Here is a 22,378-nt window from a genome sequence, read left to right on the forward strand (position 1 = left end):
GGTAAGTTTGTGTGCGGAAGATTTTTCTAGTAGAGTAGTTTGTCTCTTCAGGTGTTAAAATGACTGAGTTTTCAAAAATCTGTATTAATTGTCTTTGTGGCTTGAAAAAAATTATCTGTGCAATATATCGATTGCCCAGCAGAGGGAGAGCTTAACATTAGAATATCAACAGAAAACTTGCTGTATTTCTCTGGTGGTGTCGAAGTTTTCTGCAAAGTTAACAGTATTTTTGTCTCTGCTTTTGAAGGAAATAATAATAATCTTTCTGCTTTTCTTTACTTGAGACCTATGATTTTTGCTTTTTATGTTATATGAAGGAAAACCTGTTTAAAAAAAATATATATATATGTATATATATATTTTTTTTTTTTAAAAAAAAGATCACAGTCCTGGATTTGATTTTCTTCTACTACAAATGCAACATGTGCAGCGTAAATAGAATAAGAGAGTGTTTGTCTTCAGTTTGCCAGCAGCATTGCCAGCATGTCCTATCCAACACGTTATCTTTTTTTTTTTTTTTTTTTTTTTAACTCTTCACCCTCTTCTGAAAAGGAACATAGGACTACAGATGATTGTGCGTGATTGTATATGTGGTCATGTACTTTACTTTCATGCAAGGAAAAAATAAATGCTGAATACACTTAGTAATGAGCCTTTCTTCTGCAATGTTTTGATTTTTATTTTTCTTCATGTTTTCTTCAGTAAGAAAGGAAATTAGACCTCAGCCATCCCTTCCAGACATTTGTCTAGCCTATTTTGACAAGTGAGAGAGAGAGCAAATTACACACATATTAGCTATTTATATTTGTATAGCAAATATACCACACCACATTTATTTCTGTTTTTTACTTAGAATCACTTGGCGCTGTAGGAGATGCAAGTGTCAGTAACTTGAATGAAAACCTGGGACAGAACAGCCCGACCAGTGATTCAGGTATGCTTCTTTTCTGTTGTTCAGTGATTGCAAAATAAGCTTGGAGCACAGGCACTCTGTGAATGGGCTAAAACAAAAATTGATGGAAACTTTTAGATGAACTCCCGCAACAAACTGAAAGTGCCAAACTTCTTATTTTTTTGGAAAACGGGTACCAGTTCAATGGGTCTGAACTTAAGTTTTGGCACCCAAAGACTTAATTTAATGGGATCCTCTAAGTTTTGCCGTACTGTCGTCATACAAATGGTCAGTGATGCAGAATGGAAATACATAGGCTAGAAGGAACTTCCAGAAGTAGTCTAGCATGGTCGTTTGTACAGATACCGCTGCATATATATGCTTCTTTTGTTCTAACAGAAGCTAAATTGTTCCTGGCTCCTGCATGGGGCAGTGAAAGAGAATAAATAGGACAGGTTTTAGAGGCATCTATAGGTTGAGGAGAAGCATTTCCTAGGTACCTATAAGAACCAGAATGAACCTTTGGACCTAAACAATTTAGTAGAAGTATTTGTAAAAGCAACCTAATCAGTGCACCTCAGGCAGAATGCACTTACAGCTGGCCACCACTATGAACAATCAGTTTTTGCCTACACAGAATTCAAGTATCAGTTTTCTTTTCGAGTCTAGCATTTACAAAGTTTGTTCTGAGTTAGTGTCTTGTACAAGGATTAAGAAAAATCTGTATGCCTGACAAGCAAAATCTGACTAAAAAAACTAGTCCAATAAGGTCAATGTAATTGTTATATATCATATGCCTGCAAAGTGTTTACTGGAAATGCTTTAAAATAGTTTCAACCATTTTAAATATTAAAAATAATGTATTTTACAAGTACTCAGAAAGTTCAAGGTATGTCAAATCTAAATTGCTATCCTAGAGATAGGGTTTTAGCCGTATGTTGTTAGCTCTAAGGAATATAATTCGCATTTTTGTGTCAGCTGAGGTGAGTCATTGCTCATGTTGGACTTTTTCCTCACTGTGTCACATGAAATGTCAGGACACAGAAAGCTGTGTTTTGTGGTCACACACAGTATCAGTTGATCGAGCTTTAAAAGATTACTGGTATGTGTCCACACATACGTATGTCACCATCCTTTAAGACTTCTCTGGAAAATTTGCTAGGTGAATTTGGCGTTGGCTACATCCAGTAGTTCAGTAGAAAAAAAATAATCCCTACAGTTATGTGAAGAGTGCAGAACAGATTTTTTTTCTTCTGCACTTACTGTTTTCTGTTTGTTTTGCTTATGCTTGGGTTTTAAAAAAATACATTAAAAAAAAAAAGCTTTTTATTGGAGCCTAGTAAACTCATTTTAAAAACTATGAGAGGAATAGCTAACAAGATAAAGATGGAATTTTTTATATTTATGCATTTTATAATTTGAAATTTTGCCATGAGGCTTTGTATTAATGGAGATATTTATGTGGCATCTTATGTGGCATTTTAAAGCAAATAATCATGTGGTTTTAGTTATAGTGCAAGTATCATTTTACACTCAAGAAAAGTGTTGGAATCAGAACAATAGAAGAATAATTGTTATGTTTCTTTTAGGCTAGAGCAGCAGTTTATATGAGCATTGTATGAAGGCAGACAGCTTCCCTAAAGTCGTACTGTGCATGATTAAAATTCTTTAATGGAGTCATATCTTCTGAAAAGATTTCTGTATTTACCTTTATCTTTAGAGGGATTGAGGAAAGTAGGAGGCAGATAAGTTAAATATTTTTTAGGCATAGACAGTTGAGGATGTTAGGATACTGAAATTTAACTAAACAGATGGGTGATAAAGTGCTAGTTTCAATATGATTGAACTATTGGATTTAGTCAACCAGAAAGCAAACAATATTCTTCCTCAAAAGAGAGTAGTAGAAGTCAGATAAGTGACAGCCAGTAATCTCTGGTGTAAATTTCCCTGTGTTCCAGGTAGTACTGTACTCAACGCTAAAAGGCAAAACAAGCAAAAAACACTTAGGAATGGTATTCAGGTGTTTCCATCAGCAATATTTTATCAATATTTTATCAAGCTTCATTACTTCTTGTTAGTTTAATTTTATTGAATGGAATAAGAGGTACTAGAAAAACACTTCTTTTGTGTATGATGTATCAGTGATAATAAAAGCCCCATGATTCTTCATTTAGTATCATCAGGAAATACAGCCACAGGGTTTTATCTTCATTTTTAGTCTAGTAGAATTTGTGTCTCTTCTTCACTGAGGATGGTACACATTCAGGCAAATTTAAACATACCTGTAGAAAGAAAATATGCCCAGGACTACATTGAAATAAATGCTTCTTATATTCATATATATGATTTCTGACTTCCTAAAAATATATAAGCTCAGAGACCTGACACAGTTTTCTCGCTGCCTGAAATTATGTGAAATTATCCTTTTTTTTTTTTTTACCTTTGAATGTTGTTTGTTTTACCTGTGAACGATGAATCTGGACTCTCTACTGCTACATTTTGTGTTTTGATGGGAGGTTTTGCCTTTGGGTGGTAAATGTGCATGGCCTTTTATTGATCAGCTGAGACTGAATTTTGTATGAATGAGTCTGGAAGCAGGGCAGTCTACCATGAGTAGATGGTCATGTTCTGCAGTTAGCTCTGTCTTGTATGGGCAATTGAATTTTCTCATCTATTTGATCTTCATACTTTATGACTCTCTTCATCAATTTTTAAGTAGTCCCTATATCTTCTTTCTAAGGCTCCATCTTTTTTTCTTTTTTTCTTCCTCTGGGAAATATTTAGAAAGCTAGTTCACTTGCAACAAACTAAATAAGAGCATCACATAAGATTGCCTGTATTACAAAAAATGCAGCTCTGAACGCTTTTTTTGTTTGTTTGTTTTCAGTGTACTGAATTGTATCATTTGAATTCGTACATGATAGGAAACATATTAATGTACATGAGTGAAGATGTACAGTGGCTAATTCCACCTACCATGATAGATGGCTGGATGTGAAGCAGTTCTGATCTGGAGTTGTACAGGTCCACAGAACAGCATTTCTTATGCTCATATGCCACGTTTCTCTTTATTCATAAGATGCATCTCACAGTAAATTAATGTTTTTGACATTTTTCAGCTGTTTGTTGTTCTGATAAATGCCTCCTGTTTGATATTTAAATTTCTTTGTACCCTTAGGTGAAGATGAAGCAGAGGGCAGAGCTTCACCTGAGCCAGATCTCACCCTGAGAGATTACCAGATGGAAGTTGCAAAACCAGCACTGAATGGGGAGAATATTATAATATGTCTCCCTACAGGCAGTGGCAAGACCAGAGTGGCTGTTTACATTACCAAAGATCACTTGGATAAGAAGAAAAAAGCATCAGAGCCAGCAAAAGTTATAGTACTTGTTAATAAGGTATGTTGGTCTCTTCAAAAACAGTATTTTTCAAACCTTGTGCACTGTTAGTAAGAAACTTCTAAAGTGAATGTAAATACATTTCCCAACTTCTGCAGATGTAGCTATGTTTGAAGTCATACAGCCCTAGACTGTCATCTCCATTGTATGGGTGCAAACATTAATTATTTTGATTTAATGCTGTGCAAGTGGGAATTTACGCACTTACTGTGTCCTCATAACTACATTATTGATAAAAAGTATTGTTAGGATTAATTAAAATAACATTTAAAAATGTATTTTTCACATTATCTGTTCGGATTTAGTAATGAAGGCCATCTAAGGAGCTGCACTAGTTAAGTAATATCTTGTCAGATTTTCTGATAATTACTGTAATGTTTACAGCTAAATTCAGAGTGGATAATCTGAACCAAACTTCTCTTATTATGGTATTGAAGTATATAAATGCATTTAAGAAGTTCCTTTAAAGATTAAAAGATATCTATATCCTCCCATGAGAATAGAATTGACAGTATGTTATAAGCGCAGCTGAAGAGCTGGAGCATGCATAGTTTGTTCTTTCTAAGACACAGCTAAACTTAAGTTCTTGGGTCAGAAAGTTTTCATAGGAACAATTGCAGGGGAGGGCTTGGTTTGCGGATTTTTAGTGTTTATTTCTCCTCTTTTTTTTTTTTTTTTTTTAATATCCTACTCCGTAGCGAATAAGGGGATGTTTATTTATTTATTTATTTTTTAAAAGATATTTCACAGAGTACACTCACCTTACATCTGTGGCAAATAAGCAAATATTTTTAGTTCTACATATATTCTGATTTAAATTCTTTGGAAACTGTTTTCCTCAGGTGCCGTTAGTGGAACAGCATTTACGAAAGGAGTTTAATCCATTCCTGAAATGCTGGTATCAAGTTATTGGTTTAAGTGGTGATTCTGAGCTGAAAATCTCATTTCCTGAAGTTGTCAAAAGAAATGATGTCATCATTTGTACAGCACAGATCCTGGAGAATTCACTGCTAAATGCCACTGAAGAAGATGAAGGTGTCCACTTGTCAGGCAAGTTTTTTTATTCTGACATTTTTACAGAAGGGCTGGAAGTATGACTGTTCTGGAAAACTACAGATTAAAAGTGTGCCAGATTCAGTAATTAATGTTTTTTTTCAGTTGACTGTACAAATGCAAGCTGTACTCTGAGAGTCAAAACCAGACCTTAGATAATGAGCATGCAGGTTTTTCAAGCCAAATTAGACTTTTGCATTTACTTGTACTTCCCATTTTATATAGCTCAAGTACAGCATCATGCAAATAGGCTCTACTGATTGCTGTTTCTGAGCTTAGTAGAACATTGAATCACATCATACAGGGGCCATAAATGAATTTAGAAAAAATTACTAGAAATACATACGTAGTAAGTAGTTTGGGAAATACAGTGACACACAAGAAAGAAGCCAATCTGTCATAAAAGTTGGATCCTTTAAAATCTTACCATTTTGCTAACATTAGTAGGGTTAATTCTAACTACATTCAGGCTGCTTTATGAAGTCTTCTACAACTGTTTAAGGAAGTTGTACTTTGCACATGAAGAGTGCAGAAAAGATTCCAAAGTTCATTAAATATACACAGGTCCATCCACTTCTTACTAGAATATTTCAAATGCAATTAGTACTCGTATAAACAATCAGTTCAATGTTGTCCTTATCTGTAAGAAGACTTATTCAAACAATTTTACATTTGAAAGAAAATTATTTCGTTTTGTTTTTTTCCCCCAGATTTTTCACTCATCATTATTGATGAGTGCCATCACACTCAAAAGGAAGGTGTTTACAACAATATCATGCGACGTTACTTAAAAGATAAGATCAAGAACAGAAAGCAGGCAAAAGAAAACAAACCTTTGATTCCACAGCCTCAGATTCTGGGACTTACAGCCTCACCTGGAGTCGGCGGTGCAAAAAATAAACCGAAAGCTGAAGAACATATTCTGAAAGTAAACTGCCCTTTCATTTTCAAATCACCAAAGAAATGTTGTTTTGCTAAAATAAAACTTTATAGCATCGGGCTCCAAATATATAATCTGAAATTTTTTTTGTGTATGTGTACATGGGAATTCAGCTTAAAGTCATTCAGCAAATTGTCCCACTACAAGTTAATGGAAATCACTATAAAGATAAAGACTGCTTACATAAATTGAGAAGTAAAAGGATTGGCACCCTTCAAAAAAAAAAAAAAACAAACTCTTGAGATTCAAGGCAAGAAATACACAAAGCAGCTATACATTTTTTAATTAATAATAAAATTAATCAATTAATAATAATAATAAAATTCCATTGCTGGATTAAAATTTACTGCATATTTTAAGTCCTAGAGAGGTCACAGTATTTTAAATCTATATTTCCAGAGCAACTAAGCTCTTCTTGTATGTGGATGCAGGAAAGTGAAAAATGAATTTGTCTACTAAAAACAAGCTAAAACAAGGTACCTGTGAGATGAAGGTAGCAAGCAAATTCATTTATTTTCAACAGTTAAGAGTTTCTGGTTGAGAGGGAATAGTATGTAGTTCCATAAACACACAATTGGAGATAATTGATTAGATTCTGTGCCTAAAACAGCTGTGATTCTGAAAGAAACTATTTAACTTGAAAATCAGTGGATTTAAATTAGTGATACAGAAATAGAATTTTGCACAGTACTTCAATGAAGATTCCTGACTAGTAAATTGCACAGTAACAAAATGTGAAACTGAATAGGTAAGACCTGCAAGAAACTGTTATGCTCTATTGAAATACATGTAATTATGAGGTATATTGAGACAAAAACTTTCAGGCCAGGAGAAAAGGGGGGAAAAAAAGATTCTGTGAAATCTTAATGATAAGATGCTGGCTTTTCTGTGTAAAGAAACATAATCTGAATTTGCAAGTTCAAATAGATACTTACTGTTCCAAACACTGTAACGTTTGCCTGCCAGACAACTCTTCATGGGGGGGAAAAAAAAAAAAAAAAGAGCATTTCTTTAAATGTGCATGTCTTCTCCGGAGAGAACAAATACTGAAAAATGTATTTCAGTTGTGCAGTTAGTGTAGAAATTTTCTCCCAGTTCCAATAAAGATCATTTCAAATTATTTTCTACATATATGTCAAGATTGTTAGAATAACAACATGACATTTCTTTCATTCTATTTATTCTTTTTATTTATTTGTTTTGTAGTGTAACGTATTTTCTTCTGAAGTGTTGGTGACATATTTTCCTTTTCAAATTACCTGCTTTGCACCCTCATCTGCAAACATTTTCGTATGCAAAAGAATCACTTCTGGCCTAAAAAGTAAAAGCAACTTGCTTTTCATTCCCAAATTCTCTTCAAAGAGTTTGCCTTTCTAATAAGAAAACAATGCGGAAAATTCTGGAAAAGAAAGTCAATATATAAATGAGAAGGTATGTTGCATTAACTCATTTTTCATGTTAAATAAGCCAAGCAAAAATATACATTATTTTCTTACAGATCTGTGCCAATCTTGATGCATGCAGAATAATGACTGTTAAAGAGCATGCCTCTCAACTGAAGAACCAGGTGAAGGATCCATTTAAGAAAACTGTGATTGCAGATAACAAAAGAAAGGTATGTTCTATCAAACAAATTACTGTTGAAATTACATTTCCCTTTCAAAGAATGATATCAAATTCTTCTTTTTTAGAGAGAGCTATTGGTGATGAGTGGATGGTTGGACTGGGTTATCTTGTGGGGTCTTTTCCAATGTTGGTGATTCTGTGATTCTTGCTAACAATGTTTTGCTGTAGATCTACTGTGGTCCGTAGCACTATTTGAATATGGTTGGTTTTTTTTTTTGTTTTGGTTTTTTTTTTAATGTGTTTCCATCATTTGAATGGAAAAGTATTAGTAAAGTGAAACAGAAACAAAAGTTTTACATATTTGATTCTATAGTTCAGAAGACCAAAAGACCTTGACATTACATGCGCTAAAAATATAATATTCGCAGCACAATTTTTATGATGTTTTGAACTATTGTTTTTGATGATTGTAAATGCACGCAGCAACCTTACTTGGCTCTAAATTTAATATTTTAGGTTTTAAGTTTTTTTTTAATTTGGTATCAGCCAGAATAGCTAGGTCCAGTGTTTATTCTTGCCAGAAAATACTTCCTTTAGTAATCTATTTCTTTGTAGGATCCATTTAGAGAAAGAGTTATTGAGATCATGCAAGATATTCAAAAATATTGCCAGCTCTATCCAAAATCCGAGTTTGGATCACAGCCATATGAACAGTGGGTGATTAGGGAAGAGAGAAAAGGTAAGTGTATAGAGAAAGCACCTTGGCTTTATCTGCTGTTTTTGGAATTTTTAAATGTTGTTTTATATTTTGTTAACCTTTAGCTGCAAAAGAAGAAAAACGCAAGGAACGTGTCTGTGCAGAACACTTGAAGAAATATAATGATGCACTGCAAATCAATGATACCATTCGAATGGTTGATGCATACAATCACCTAAATAACTTTTACAAGGAGCTAAAAAGGAAGAAGACAGCAGGGAGTGATGATGATGAAGAACCACTAGTATCAAAAGAGGATGAAACAGATGAATTTTTAATGGGTTTATTTCATGGTAAGCTAGAAATACATGGTAATTTTAAATATTAGAAATCGATTTGTATGTGCCCATTGATTATTACTTCATAGAAAATTGCACTGTTATTTATCATGAAGATATGTGAATGTCTCAATTCATAAAGTACGAAGTACATTAAACATCAGTGTGATTTTACACAGTCTGATAGTGATAGGATAAGGGGGAATGGTTTTAAACTAAAAGAGGGGAGAGTTAGGTTAGATTTTAGAAAGAAATTCTTTATTCAGAGAGTACTGGCCCAGATTGCCCAGAGAAACTGTGAATTCACCATTCCTGCAGACATTCAAGGTCAGTTTGGAGGGTGCTCTGGGCAGCCTGATCTAGTGGGATCACAGCAGTGAGTTGGGACTGGATGGTCATTAGGGGCCCTTCCAGTCCAAACCATTCTGTGATTCCATATGTCCAAACATGGAGTAGAAGTTCTTCAGTTTTGGCCTAAGGACACTTCCTTTATGCTCATTCTAAGTAAAAATTGTTCTCTCCTTTGTTCCAGTGAAATGTCCCTGAGGATGTTCTAACAGGTAGATAGAATGTATATTCCATTATATACTCCTAAGGGACAAAACTTTGTCCAGCAAATGGAACAAAAATAAGGTCCAGTGGCTTTTTTGTTTCTTCTTTTTTTTTTTTTTAAATAGCCCTCTCTACCAACATTTCACAACATTTCACTACGTACTAGGAGACTGGAAGTTCCAAGTAGAGCTCTAACTGAGACAACTAAACAGAAGGCTAAATTTCAGGCCAAAAGTAGTTGCCTTTTTTTTTTCAATTATTCACCTTGGAATGAGGATTTTTGTGATCCTTTGTGCTTTAATCTTTGCAGCCTCTTTTTTTTTCTCTTACTGCCTTTACAATGATAAGGAGATAGGTTGGCTTCTGAGTGGTGCAAAAGAGAATGGATTTTACTGCAGCATGAGTACCATTTCACACAACAAGGTGGATTAATCACACAATAACCTGCGAGTGGTTGTAGAGTCAACACAAGCCTTCCTTCTCCGTCTTTAAGTGCTGTTGTTGTGTTTATAAGGTCATTTGACCATAAGTTTTTAAATATTAAAATTTTTAAATTAAAAAAAGAAAGTGTGATGAATCCTCCCTGATCATGAGCAATAATACCTGTGTGAGAGAATCATTCACCAAGCCTTTCATTGAAACACTGAAATGTCTATAAAAGCTTCAATAAAGAAAAGAATGCAACAATCCTGGTGCATATAACATTGCAGGTTTCCAAAAAGGTTTCCTGCTTTTGTGAGTTTTCAGGGAAAAATTATGTCTAAATGTAAATGGAAAATATCAGCACTGATGACTGCATATTAATCTGTTTTTCCAAATAAGACTTTTTCAGTTATTTTTAAACTTTAGCAAATATGGTAAGCTGTGATTTAACTCTTTAGTAGAGCACAGTTAATTCTGCACTAGTCTTGGTATGTAGCAGTTTTTCTTTCGCTTATTCTCAACACGAGGTGTAGGCAAGGTGTATGTTAAAAGTGAATGGTAATTTATTTTGATCGTTGTGTTTTTTTAATGAATATGGAAAAATGAACATGCCACAGTTCTTTGAACTGGATGTGAATTTGTCATGCTGGGAGAAGTATATAGAAAGCTGCTCTTGCTGAACTTTTCTAGAGTTTTTATTTTACTTGGTTGCTTTTTCTTAATTCATATCTACTGCTTTTAAAGCAAAAAAGAAACAGCTGAAAGAGTTGGCTAGAAAGCCAGAATATGACAATGAGAAGCTAATGAAGCTCCGAAACACTTTAATGGAAGAGTTTACAAAGACTGAAGAATCAAGAGGGATTATTTTCACGAAGACTCGACAAAGTGCCTTAGCTCTATACCACTGGATTATGGATAACCCTAAATTTGAAGAAGTGGGAATCAAAGCTCATTACCTTATTGGTGCTGGACACAATAGTGAAACTAAACCTATGACTCAGGTACAGAAATATGCACTGTGGTTTTAAAATCTTGCACGTATTTTGAGAAAACTTTCTTTTTTCAGTACTAGTAGAAAGGACTGCATTTTGGAGCCCAGAGTTCTGCTTTCTCATCTGCCAGCATCTTACAGTTAGAGGCTGTAGGTTAGATGAATAACAATATTTCAATTTTATTTCCACTAGAAACAAGTTTTTTGATGCTTGGATTCTGTGACAGTAGGAGTAAAAGGCAATAGTTTCCTAGTGGTGTGTGTAGTCAGTAGGGTCACAATTTGTAGTGAGTCATATGAAGAATAAAAAGTAAACAAAATATCAGTAGAAGAACTATGATAGTTAAGTAATTCAATTTACAGTTTAGTGGCTGAATTGAAAAATGAAGTGAACTACAGTGTTAATGATGCCTTTTTCTGACATAATCATTTAATCAGTTTATACAAATTTATATCTGCTCTTCACCCTGCCAATCTCTGAAAGAAAATTTGCCAAAATTCACAATGAAAATTTAACAGTTGATCCATCTCTTACCATTGTGTTAACATCAGGCATCTTTCTGATAATTTAACATTTTCAAAATTAAGCGCCTCAATGTGCTAAGACTTTTTCTGTGTTTTATACCCCATAAAATTGCTACTCCAGCATCTAAGCATAAAGGATGTTTACTGCAGTGTTCATTTACTTCATCTCCTTTCAGATTTAAATTTAAAAAAAGTGAATTATTAACTCAAAAATGAGCTTGTTTTCTGCAAAAATTTGTTCTTTAATCACTAGACATTACATAAATCCAATAGCCTCTACATTTTGAAACTGACTGTCTTACAAATAGGATGCATAGAATGCTTGTATTCCTCTGCTCAAGCTTATTTGAAATGTGTCAGCTAATTCAGAAGTTTGTTTTGGATACTTTATCTATTATGAGCATAACCACTGTGCTTTTTTTTTTTTTTTTTTTTTTCCCCCCCCTATGGAGAGCAACAGAATGCAGTTATGGGGAATTTAGACTGTACTATAAGATGAAATAAGATGAACCTCTAATTAACTACTTAAGAAACTTTGTAAATATAGAAGAAAGAACTATATTATCAAAACTCATAGCAAATTTGAATTGGAATCATCAACTACAACGTTCCCAGCTCAGTTACCTTTAAAAGATTTGTTTCTTCTCCCTCCTCTGTCACAAATGGCACCAAGCTCACATCATATTCAAAAGAAACTCCTCATTTGTGATCTTGAAAGATGTTTAAACACAGTTTTTGAAGTCACTGATGTTTACACTCTGAAATGATTGAACTAAAATTCTTTAAGCCTCTTCATTACAATAAACTAATGTCAGAAACTAATACTGAATGTTAATATATTGATGTATTTATTATTATTATTATTATTGAATTATTGAATTTATTATTATTGCAGAATGAGCAAAGGGAAGTCATTGATAAATTCCGAGGTGGAAGTATAAACTTACTTATTGCTACTACTGTAGCTGAGGAAGGCCTAGACATCAAAGAGTGTAACATTGTTATTCGCTATGGTCTGGTCACCAATGAAATTGCTATGGTGCAGGTAGGAGTTTTTTGCATACCTAACTTATTTTTAAAAGCGCTTTTTTGCTTGGAATACACAAATGGTGAATCATATACCTACATTTGTACATAATATAAAATTTGCCTCCACGTGGAACAGTGTAAAATTGATTTAAAGCTTTATGCAACCAGTAAACTGTCTTATGCCTGGTGTAGAAAAGATAAGAGGATGTGACTAGAGGCAGGCCTGGTTGAAACTAACTTTCTGTCTTTGAGTAATGTGGAGAAGATGGACTTCTAAGCTTATGTGCATTTCCAGCCTGTGATCAATCAAATTCATTGCTTTCATGGCCACTGGACGATACATCCACATGGCTACAACTCTCCAATTCACATAATAAATGAAATGTATAAAGACGTTTGTCTTGCCAGCAGTTGAAAAGAGATAACTGCGTATCATAATACCAGTTTGTCTATGTTTTCATTTAATTTGTAAATACGTTTGATATACTTATATGCATGCTTATTTTTTTGGTGACAAAATATGATTTCTGCTTTGCAAAATGTTGTGCTAATGACAAATCTTCTGAATACTATTTCACAGGTATCTTCAATGATAGTAGAGAAACAGTGTATGGTATTGGCTGATTCTTTATCTGGCTAGGTGGAAAAACAAATAAAATGCTCTGTGGAGTCATTACATAAAGGACTGCTATAAGACTGTTGTATCTGTCCATTGTTCCAAAATAGGAACAAGTGTTGTTTGATGTTGCAGGGAATGTTGTGTTTTTTATACTGCATTCTTTGCAAATTGTAGGCCCGTGGTCGAGCTCGAGCTGATGAGAGCGCTTATGCACTTGTGGCCTCAAGTGGCTCAGGAGCTGTTGAACGTGAAGATGTAAATATTTTCCGTGAAAATATGATGTATAAGGCCATTCAACATGTCCAGCAGATGCCACCAGAAGAGTATTTGAACAAGGTATCTGCTACAGCTCTGCACATTTCCATTAAAGAAGGCTGATGGCTTTCAAAGGAATTCTTCTGTAAAGAATACTTTCTACTATTAAGGGAAGAAAAATTTAAATTATATTAGCTGTTACATATGAATAATTTCGCCAATCTTTGTTTCTGCGCCTTCTGTTGATGAAAGAAGTAAGTTGGGAAAATCCACTAAAAGTGCTGTCAATGAATTCAGTAAAGTAACTGAAAGAGAAAATGAATTACTATTACGTGGTGTCTTTTTTTCCTTTTGAAGACATCTTATTAGCTTATTTTTTGTTGAATATATCATTTTGAATTAAGTTTTCAGAATACATTTTACTTGTAAGGATCTATAATTTCTGGAAATAAGTGTTTAGATTTATGAGGTTGTTATGATCGTTCCACTAGAATATTGTCTTACTGGTACGTTTCTAGATTCAGGACTTCCAGTTGCAAAGTATAATGGAAAAACAAATGAAGACAAAGAGAGATCAGCGTAAGACATATAAGAAAAACCCTTCACTAATAACATTCCTGTGCAAGAATTGCCACAAGCTGATATGTTCTGGAGAAGATATACAAGTTATTGAAAATATGCATCATGTCAGTGTGAAAAAAGATTTCCAGTAAGTGTTTATGAACTAGTTTGTCTCTTTCAGACGGAAAAGGATTTTGTTTTCAGGGAGGTTGTGCAGGGCCTGTAATTCTTCAGGCCCTGGGAGAGGGGAAAAATAAACAGATTTTTTCAATATTGCCAAATCTTAATTTCAGTAATACCACTGACAGACCCCAGATAAAAGTCTGAGCCGTGACAGTGACTCATAAACAAGTTGATCATGAGCTGTGCATTGACAACTGTACATTAGGAGAATATTCATGCTGGTGACAAACCTACCATATCTCTCCTAGTGTTCTTGCTTTTTTATATTTCCATCGCAAGAGATGTCACACTATTTAGTTTGTTAAACATTTACTTATATTAGACAGTGCCAGGATGGCAAGAAGTGACTTTCTTTTCTCACTTATAATGGAAATTAAGAAGCCAAGAAAATGTTTTAATTCAATTTCAGTTTATCATAGTAATTTTATGATGGGCATTACACATTACAAATAAGGCATGCTTTTTTAATTATGTAGCTATTCTACAAAGTCACTGCCTTCCAAATTTGTTCTTTCACTGAGACATATCACTGGTATAATTTGTATAGACTTTTTGAAGAGTTACTGAGAAATTAGTGCTCATATATTGGGGGGAAAAAAAAAAAAAAAAAAAAAAACAAAACAAAAAAAAAACAGGTGCCAGGGGAGATTCAGGTTGTACATTAGGAAATACCTCTTCTCTGAGAGAGTGGTATCAGAGAGTACTTCTCTGAGTGAGAAGTATTGGTGATACATGGACGGTTGGACTGGATGATCTTAAAGGTCTTTTCCAACCTTGGTGATTCTATGATTCTGTGGTTCTATAAAATGCTACAAAAGATGGGATGGAGTACATTTATATGTTGCCATTACTTAAAAGCATGTAATACGACTTTCTGTTTTCTTTGGTTCTGTCTGTGCACAACAGTCAGACGGTTTACTGCTTCTACTTTCCGTGTCTAACTTCAGTAATAGCTGTCACTATTGACCACTGTATTCTGACTCATGTTTTCTGACTGCTTTTCAGACTTTTTTACCATACAAGAGAAAACAGGACTTTGCAAGACAAGCATGCTGATTACCAGGCAAATGTGGAAATTATATGTAAAGATTGTGGACAAGTGAGGAACAAATTCTTTTCATACTTTTATGTTGTTTGTGTTTGTCTTTGCGTGTCTAATGATAGTGTGTCTGAAACATGGTTTCCTTATACTTACAGGCCTGGGGAAATATGATGGTTTATCGAGGTCTTGACCTGCCTTGTCTAAAGATTAGAAATTTTGTGGTTGCTTTTGAAGACAAGAAAACAACAAAGGAGATTTTCAAGAAATGGGGAGAACTGCCCATCAGGTTTCCTAATTTTGATTATGCAACTCATTGTCCTTCAAGTGATGAAGATTAAGGACTCAGAATGAAAATAAAGACTTCAAAATCTTCACTGGCTGCTGTTTAGAAGCTCCTTTGTCTTGTAGAGTTCTGCACCATAGACACTGAAACATAAACCCTATCAAGGCTCCTGAATTCCTTAAAAAACTGCCTTGAAGAGGAGAAAAGGCCCAAGGAAGAAGGACAAAGTCACATGGTAGCTGTCTCTGCTTCAATTTGTTCTGATACTCCAGAACAAAGAACAAATGCATTGTAGTGGTGTGCATTCATGGAACAAATTCCCTTCTCAGTACTGTCCAGTGTGGCTTGACAACACTCAAATGCATGTTAGGTAACCTGTCTTCAAGCACAGAACATGAGACAGACTTCTTGAGACTTGCCGTGGTGATTGGTTTCAGTTCTACTTTCTTCTACAACCTTTGTGAAGATAAAGTGTCTTTAAAAAGAATCCATGTAAAGAGAGCAAATTACTTGGTTGTTATTTCTGAGTCGTTGTTTCTTCAGTGTTTTCATGATTTAGTCTTTCACCTTATCTTTAGCTATAAGCTTATAGATTTTTATGAAGTAAAATTTCATTAGAAGACATTTTAAAAAATCAAGCCCTTAAATTTACTTGAAACGGATTATTTTAATGTCCATGAAGCACTATGCCAAGTGACTTTCTTTGTGTTAGTTTCATACAATCTTTAAACTGCCTATGCAATAATGTGTTTTTTTTCCAATAAATGACTGTAATGAATAGCATTTGCCAACTTTGATGCTGTATAGTCTGTTTCATTGTAATTATTATGACAGTAAAAAGACTACAGTTTCACCCTAGAAATGTATGGTGGTATTCTGACTGTAAAAATAGCAAAATGCATCACTGTAATTATTTTATTGACAGATTTTTCTTTTCTCTTTTACATAAGATATTGGAGTGAGAGATCTGTTTGTTGTTACAACAGTCAGCTCTGTAAACCCAGTGGTATGTTTACTGGAATGAACATGTAAACACTTCAATAGCCCAAGGTAAAATTTTGAAGTTTCAATTAAGCTAAAGAGTATAACTCAGCAAAAAGAAACTTCTTACATCTGGATTTGTATTGTTCTACATTCTTAATAGGAATATAAATACTTTGTAAATTATTTAAAATCAGATTTTGTTTCAAGTGTGCATCAGGACCAGATTTTTTTTTTTTTTTTTTTTTTTTTCTTCATGTTTGACCTTATTTTGAGGGGGGAAGTGTCTCATTTTTAACAGAAATGTGGCATGTTTCAAGCATCATCAAACTGACAGGCTAATTTGTGGAGAAGTACTTACTTATAAACATATTATAGTATTACAAAACAAATATTCATCCTGATAAGTTTTTACTGTAGATGTTTTGTAGATTCACTGTGCTTAACCTACAGAAATTGTGTCTTATAGGTTGAAATTGTTCTAAGAAAAGGAAAACATGTCAGATGTATTGAAAGTTAAGAGGCTATACACATTAAGATCTTTCAAGACACTGCAACTTTCAAGACATTGCAACGATACAACTGAAGCAGGAAAATCCAGTGGGAAACAGAGTATAAGGAGTTGGTAGTCTATGTATATTTTTATTGTGTGTGTCTTTACACAATATTATTCCTTGCTTAAAATATTTTGCAGTGCAAAACAAATATAAAATCTCCAATTTCTTTGTTTGGTGTTGCATAATTTGTTAGATTTTATTTAAAAAAAAAAAAAAAAAAAAGTGAAACAAAAAGAAACCAAACCAACATTTCCTTCATATATTGTCCTGTAAGCAAGTTACTCTCTTTCTTATATTGGTATTTTGACTACTACTGAAAGTTATGGTGACTTTTGAATCTACTTAATTCTGTAGGTTTGATTTTAGATATGGATCTGAGAATCTGACTATTTAAAGATACTGTAGTTTGATAGATCATGGAGCATTGGGACTTAAGATGTATTTTGTTAAAGTGATCATTATCTGATGTGACAAATAAGATGCTATGAAATATTCTAAGAATTAAATATCAGAAGAGTTTATCTTGGCAAGTAATTATCCAGATAATCTTTGCATTTCTTTTTATATGAATTGTCACAGTTCTTTGAAGAAAACTTTTAAATCAGGAAACGCTTGTGACATGTTTAGAGTATAAATGTAACATATATCTATAATTTCCAAATACCTGTAGTTTATTCAGCATTTTGAGGAAATTTATAAACCTGGTAAAACTGTATCACTGGATCTGTTGCTTCTGTACTAAGTAGATCTTCTGAACTCTAAATACTTCAATGAAGCAAGAAGGAGCATATGCAACTTGGTTTCTTCATTCTTTTATAATTGAATTCAACATGTCTAGTCTTCTTGTAGTCCACTTGTGTGCTACTGTCACACTTCCAATTCTTAGCGTGATTCAACCAGGTTGTCACCAAAGCTGAAAGATACAATCTCATTTCAGCATAATGGATAACAAACCTCAGGTGAATCCTGCAGGCTTGTAGAATAAGGATTTCCATTTCAAATCATTGTCTCTGAGTGGGATTATAAAACGTGCCTCTATTGCTCATCCAGGAAGCGTGAAGTTGTAAAAAGCAAGCTAAATTGCCGTGTTTTATCTTCCAGCTGCTTATGCATTTATTGCCTTTATGGACTCAAAGTCCTCCAGGGAGTGTGACAAATCCTGACTGCATTTTCTACTTACAGCTTTTATTTGTTCATAAATGTGGAAAGAAGAAAAACTTAGTCACCGGGGATTTGTTTAGCTGTGTGTTTGGCTTCAGCTTTAGTTGTTTTTTACATTATTCTATCTACTTTTGGTCTGCTGTCATGCACAACCTACATCTGTAAATGTCCGTTCCCACATCTGGAAAATATAAATATTTTAGAGTAGTACTGAAAGAATTAACGTTTAATTCTTTGTGTATACTGGTATAAACATGGCAGAGAAGGGTCTCAGGAGCAGTAGCTGTACAAAACTTATGAGGGTCATTCTTTGCCGGGTAAATTTTGGTTTGTTTCTAATGCTCCAGTGTTTGTAAATCTTGATGAAGCATGTGCATTTTGACTTCCAAATTAGAAAAACCCACAATATGCAGCATATAGTCACTTAGCAAAGTCATTTGGATCTTGTGAGTTTGAGTCATTTCCTTTGAGGCATTCTCTAAATTATTCCTTAGAGGAAATAAAAACTATTAACTGAGCAAAACCTATGTCTGCAATTTTGCAATGTTCTGGTTGTCACAATCCTCTCTCTTTTTTTTTTTTTTTTTTAAATTTTGAGCAGCTGGTATTATCTTGCTAGGAAACTATCCTTGCTGAGCTCAGTTCTGGCCTTCATATACAATAGATCAAGAACAATTTATTTTGGTCTTCTCAGCCTTTTTACTTGTATGGCTAATGTCAACAAGGTGATACCTAGCTATAAATTTATTCCTGGATTTCAGTGACGAGTGGATCTTATTCAGAAGCATTTTCTTGCATAATTTCACCGTTGTGACAAGAGCCGAGAAAACACAAGTTTATGTGAAAATAGGGCATATTCCAGACAGCTAAATTGAATTTCTTTCAGACTGCCCACCACGATTAATGCAATGACTGTTGCCAAAACACTGCCAGATGGGCCCAGATCAGCCCCTGCCTCACGAGGGACAGCATGATCGTGGTCGTGGTTCAAATTCCAGCCCACTCTGTTAGGCTGAGGTATTGACTACTTTTGGATGATAGTACATTGGGCTTTTTTTCTCTGCAAACCATTATTTCATGCTTTGCTAGATGCCTCAGTATAACAGGAAACTATTATTTCATCTCCTGTATTTTCAGTTTTCAGAGAAGCCAGAGGGAATGATTTTAGTTTGTAGTCTTTTGGGGCAGGCGGCATTACCCCTTGCTGCTGCTGTGGCCACAAGATGCAAGCTGAGCTGAGCCTGGCTGACTGCTAGAGCTGTGAGACACGCCTAAGAGCCTCCAGTCACATGAGGGTGCTGGGAAGGAGCACAGAGCAGAAAGCAGAGCTTAGCTGGGAGCGCCGTGCCGCGTGGCTGCAGGCTGCCTCGAGCTGCCGTTCCTCTGCTCGGCACAATGTGCAGCTGCTGGCGCGCGCGGCCACCAGGGGGCAGCGTGCCTTGCTTGCGGCCGTTACTCCCCCGCAGCCGCCGCCTGACCGTTGCTATTTCCGCCCCCCCGCCCGCAGCCAGCCGCTGTGAGGCGGTGCCGCGAGGTTTTTCTCCTCGCAGCAGCGCTGATGGGCGAGACTGAGACTAGCTGGACAAAACCAGTCTTACGAGCAAAGCGTACTTCTCTTTTCAAGCGTTTCTTCACTCTTCTGAGGCTTCTCTTGTGTAACTTGACGCTGCGGTCCCAGCAGTTTTCTGTTTGCAGGAGACCTCATTTCAATGAGCTGAATGAAACAAGTACAGTCGGCGGCTTGAGCGCTGTTCTGAAATGCTGTGGGCCAGCAGAGTTATGTCTGAGCTCAGTTATGTGGAAGTTTACTGTTTTCTGAGGAAAAAAAAAAAAAGTAATTATCTTCATATGTGGAAGATGTTAAGCAAATTGTGTATGTTTCTTGGTTTGAATGTTTATGCTATCATTTATTATTTTAGAAAGTAAACAAGAAAGAGTTATAGATAAACATTAACGACGTGCCTGAATTTTCATTTAATTTCTCAGTAGGAAGTAGAAATAAGGTCATGAATATGTCCTGAGAATGTGAGGGCTGCCAAAATACACTGTAGATGCTTTTCAGAGAAAAAAAGTAGATATCAAATAACTGTTGAGTCATAAAACCCAGATGTTGGTTACAGCTTGTATTGGTGAGAAGTATATAATCACCACCACTATAGCTGCCCAATGTCCATTTCTGCTTTGAGAACTTCCCCGAAAGCCTGTTTCTAATTTTATGGAAACCCTTTGAAATTTGGCACAGTTTACAAAAGTATGTAGGGAAAAAAAAGTCTGCCAGAGGTTTGGGCTCTAACTGTGAAAACAGACACTGCTTTTTCCAACTCCTCTCCTAGATCCGCTGACCAGCTCTCAGAAAAAAGTTTGTGTTCTTTAGGAAGACTGCAGAAAAATGAAGGTCTGTATGCTGCTGAATTCAGCTTTCAATAATATTTGCGTCTGTTGTTTTAAACTGTCGGTTGTTGTACAAGGCTGGGCTCTGTTGTGAAAGTATTTGCCTTAAAGAAAAAGGGAAGTCTTTTCAAATGTACTGTGGAGATATTTTTTGCTTTTTTCTTTTTTTTTTTTTTTTTTTTTTTTTTTTTTTTTTTTTTTTTCTGGATGAATTTCAGCAGTTAAAAGGAATGAGAGGATTTAATTAGACAGCCATACAGTTTACCTCAGAAAATATTAGAAATGTAATAATTTTTTGTTTCTGTCCTGCAGACCCGGCTAAAAGTACTATTTGGCGTGGTTGTATGTGTTTTGCTTTCCTTATTACTCATGTGTATTGTACTGCTTCCATCCAAAGGTAAGGCGTTTTTATCTAATGTAGCAGAAAACACAATGTTTTTAGCTTCTATGGCTTGTAAAGTTCATAAAAGTTTGTCAAATCATCTCTAGGATTGTCATGGCTGTACTGTTATGCACTTTACAGAAATGTACTGACAGCTAAAATGTCCTGGAGGTATGATCGAAATGCCAGCAGATGTTGAAACAATGAACCCTTTGAAGTGAAAAGCACCTCAGTTAACTTTATTCATAAAATATAACATTCTTAGACAAGACTGCAGAAGTAGTTCTCAGATCTCATATTATATATATGTTAGGAGCTATGAGAATCTCACAATCTGTTAATAGTTTATTTCAGCTTGGTGACCCTGTATTTTAATGATTGTTAAAGATCTATAGACAATTGCAAGTTAAATATTTCTCTAATGAAAGGATGTAGTGAATTGTTTGTGAATATGTTTGTGAATATGTAACTGCTGATGCACAGAACGATTTGCTGAGTCCACTGGTAAAGCTTGAAGTATGTGTGGTTTGATATTTAGAGTCTGAATGGCACTGGCTTTAATGGGCATTTTTTTCTATGAGAAATCCAATAAGTATTTATATATCCCTTTCAATACAGTGGATGAATTGAATGCCTCTGGAATATTTAAAACAGTAATAATTATATATACATATATATATATTCCGGCAATAATTTCTTTTTTCTATAATTACGCTTTGCCCAAATGTTGGCAAATCAGATTTAGCTTTATCCTTACTTTTGTCTTATAGCTAACATTCAACTTTAGTGGAAGGTCAAATCTCCCTTTCTTACCTGGTATTTCAATTTAACATATTTAGCACGAATACCTCTGCTGGAGAGGAGTTGGAGATTTATAGAATAGAATTATATGTTAAGGTTGGAAAAGGCCCCTAAGATCATCTTGTCCAACCATCTACCTACCACCAATATTGCCCTCTAAACCACATCCCAGAGTACTACATCTACGTGTTTCTTGAACACCTCCAGGGTGATGACTCCACCTCCTCACTGGGCAGACTGTTCCAGTATCTGACCACTCTTTTGGAGAACTTTCTCTTAATATCCAGCCTAAACCTCTCCTGGTGCAACTAGAGACCATTCCCTCTTGTTATATCACAGTTACCTGGGAGAAGCAGCCAGCACCTGCCTCACAACAACCTCTTTTCGGGGAGTTGTAGATACAAATCAGTTCTCCCCTCTAGACTAAATAATCCCAGTTCCATTAGCTACCCCTCATAAGACTTGTGCTCCAGACCCATCATAGCTTCACTGTCCTTTCCACTCTGGACACACCCCAGGACCACAGTGCACTTACTGTAATGGGAAAATGCAATACAATACTCGAGGTGTGTCATCACTAGAGCTGCATTCAGTGGGAGTATCACCTCCCTACTCCTTCTGGCTACATTATTTCTTATACAAGCCAGGATGCCATAGGCCTTCTTGGCCAGCTGGTCACTCTGCTGGCTCATCTTCAGCTGAGCACTGACCAACCTCTCCAGATCCTTTTCCCCTGCACAGCTTTCCAGCCACTCTG

The 22,378-nt window shown here is 35.1% G+C and overlaps 2 protein-coding genes across 5 annotated transcripts in view; both read left to right on the plus strand.

Moving 5' to 3' along the window:
* IFIH1 (interferon induced with helicase C domain 1) overlaps nt 1–18,570 on the plus strand; it is a 28,324-nt gene extending 9,754 nt beyond the window's left edge. Inside the window, exons 4-17 of one of the 2 annotated variants that reach the window (XR_006169441.1) lie at nt 854–934; nt 4,071–4,291; nt 5,134–5,341; nt 6,055–6,272; nt 7,783–7,899; nt 8,466–8,589; nt 8,673–8,900; nt 10,605–10,861; nt 12,272–12,421; nt 13,199–13,360; nt 13,798–13,988; nt 15,029–15,122; nt 15,221–16,398; nt 16,799–18,570. Coding sequence is in view for 1 of the 2 variants with exons in the window: in XM_042822345.1 (XP_042678279.1) it covers nt 854–934; nt 4,071–4,291; nt 5,134–5,341; nt 6,055–6,272; nt 7,783–7,899; nt 8,466–8,589; nt 8,673–8,900; nt 10,605–10,861; nt 12,272–12,421; nt 13,199–13,360; nt 13,798–13,988; nt 15,029–15,122; nt 15,221–15,403 (2,234 nt within the window). In the remaining variant the exon portion in view is untranslated. Of the gene's footprint in view, nt 1–853; nt 935–4,070; nt 4,292–5,133; nt 5,342–6,054; nt 6,273–7,782; nt 7,900–8,465; nt 8,590–8,672; nt 8,901–10,604; nt 10,862–12,271; nt 12,422–13,198; nt 13,361–13,797; nt 13,989–15,028; nt 15,123–15,220 lie in introns of both variants that reach the window. The other variant, XM_042822345.1, reaches the window with a different exon arrangement.
* A 1,589-nt stretch (nt 18,571–20,159) lies between these two features.
* LOC122162186 (fibroblast activation protein alpha) overlaps nt 20,160–22,378 on the plus strand; it is a 38,082-nt gene continuing 35,863 nt past the window's right edge. For 2 of the 3 annotated variants that reach the window (XM_042822318.1, XM_042822319.1), the window contains exons 1-2: nt 20,161–20,442; nt 20,751–20,835. In XM_042822318.1, the coding sequence (XP_042678252.1) occupies nt 20,437–20,442; nt 20,751–20,835 (91 nt within the window). In that variant the 5' untranslated portion in view covers nt 20,161–20,436. Of the gene's footprint in view, nt 20,443–20,750; nt 20,836–22,378 lie in introns of all 3 variants that reach the window. The other variant, XM_042822320.1, reaches the window with a different exon arrangement.

The sequence above is a fragment of the Centrocercus urophasianus genome, unplaced genomic scaffold, assembly GCF_019232065.1.
Source record: "Centrocercus urophasianus isolate 14NV4802_14NV808 unplaced genomic scaffold, USGS_Curo_1.0 seq_20, whole genome shotgun sequence".
Classification (NCBI taxonomy): domain Eukaryota; kingdom Metazoa; phylum Chordata; class Aves; order Galliformes; family Phasianidae; genus Centrocercus; species Centrocercus urophasianus.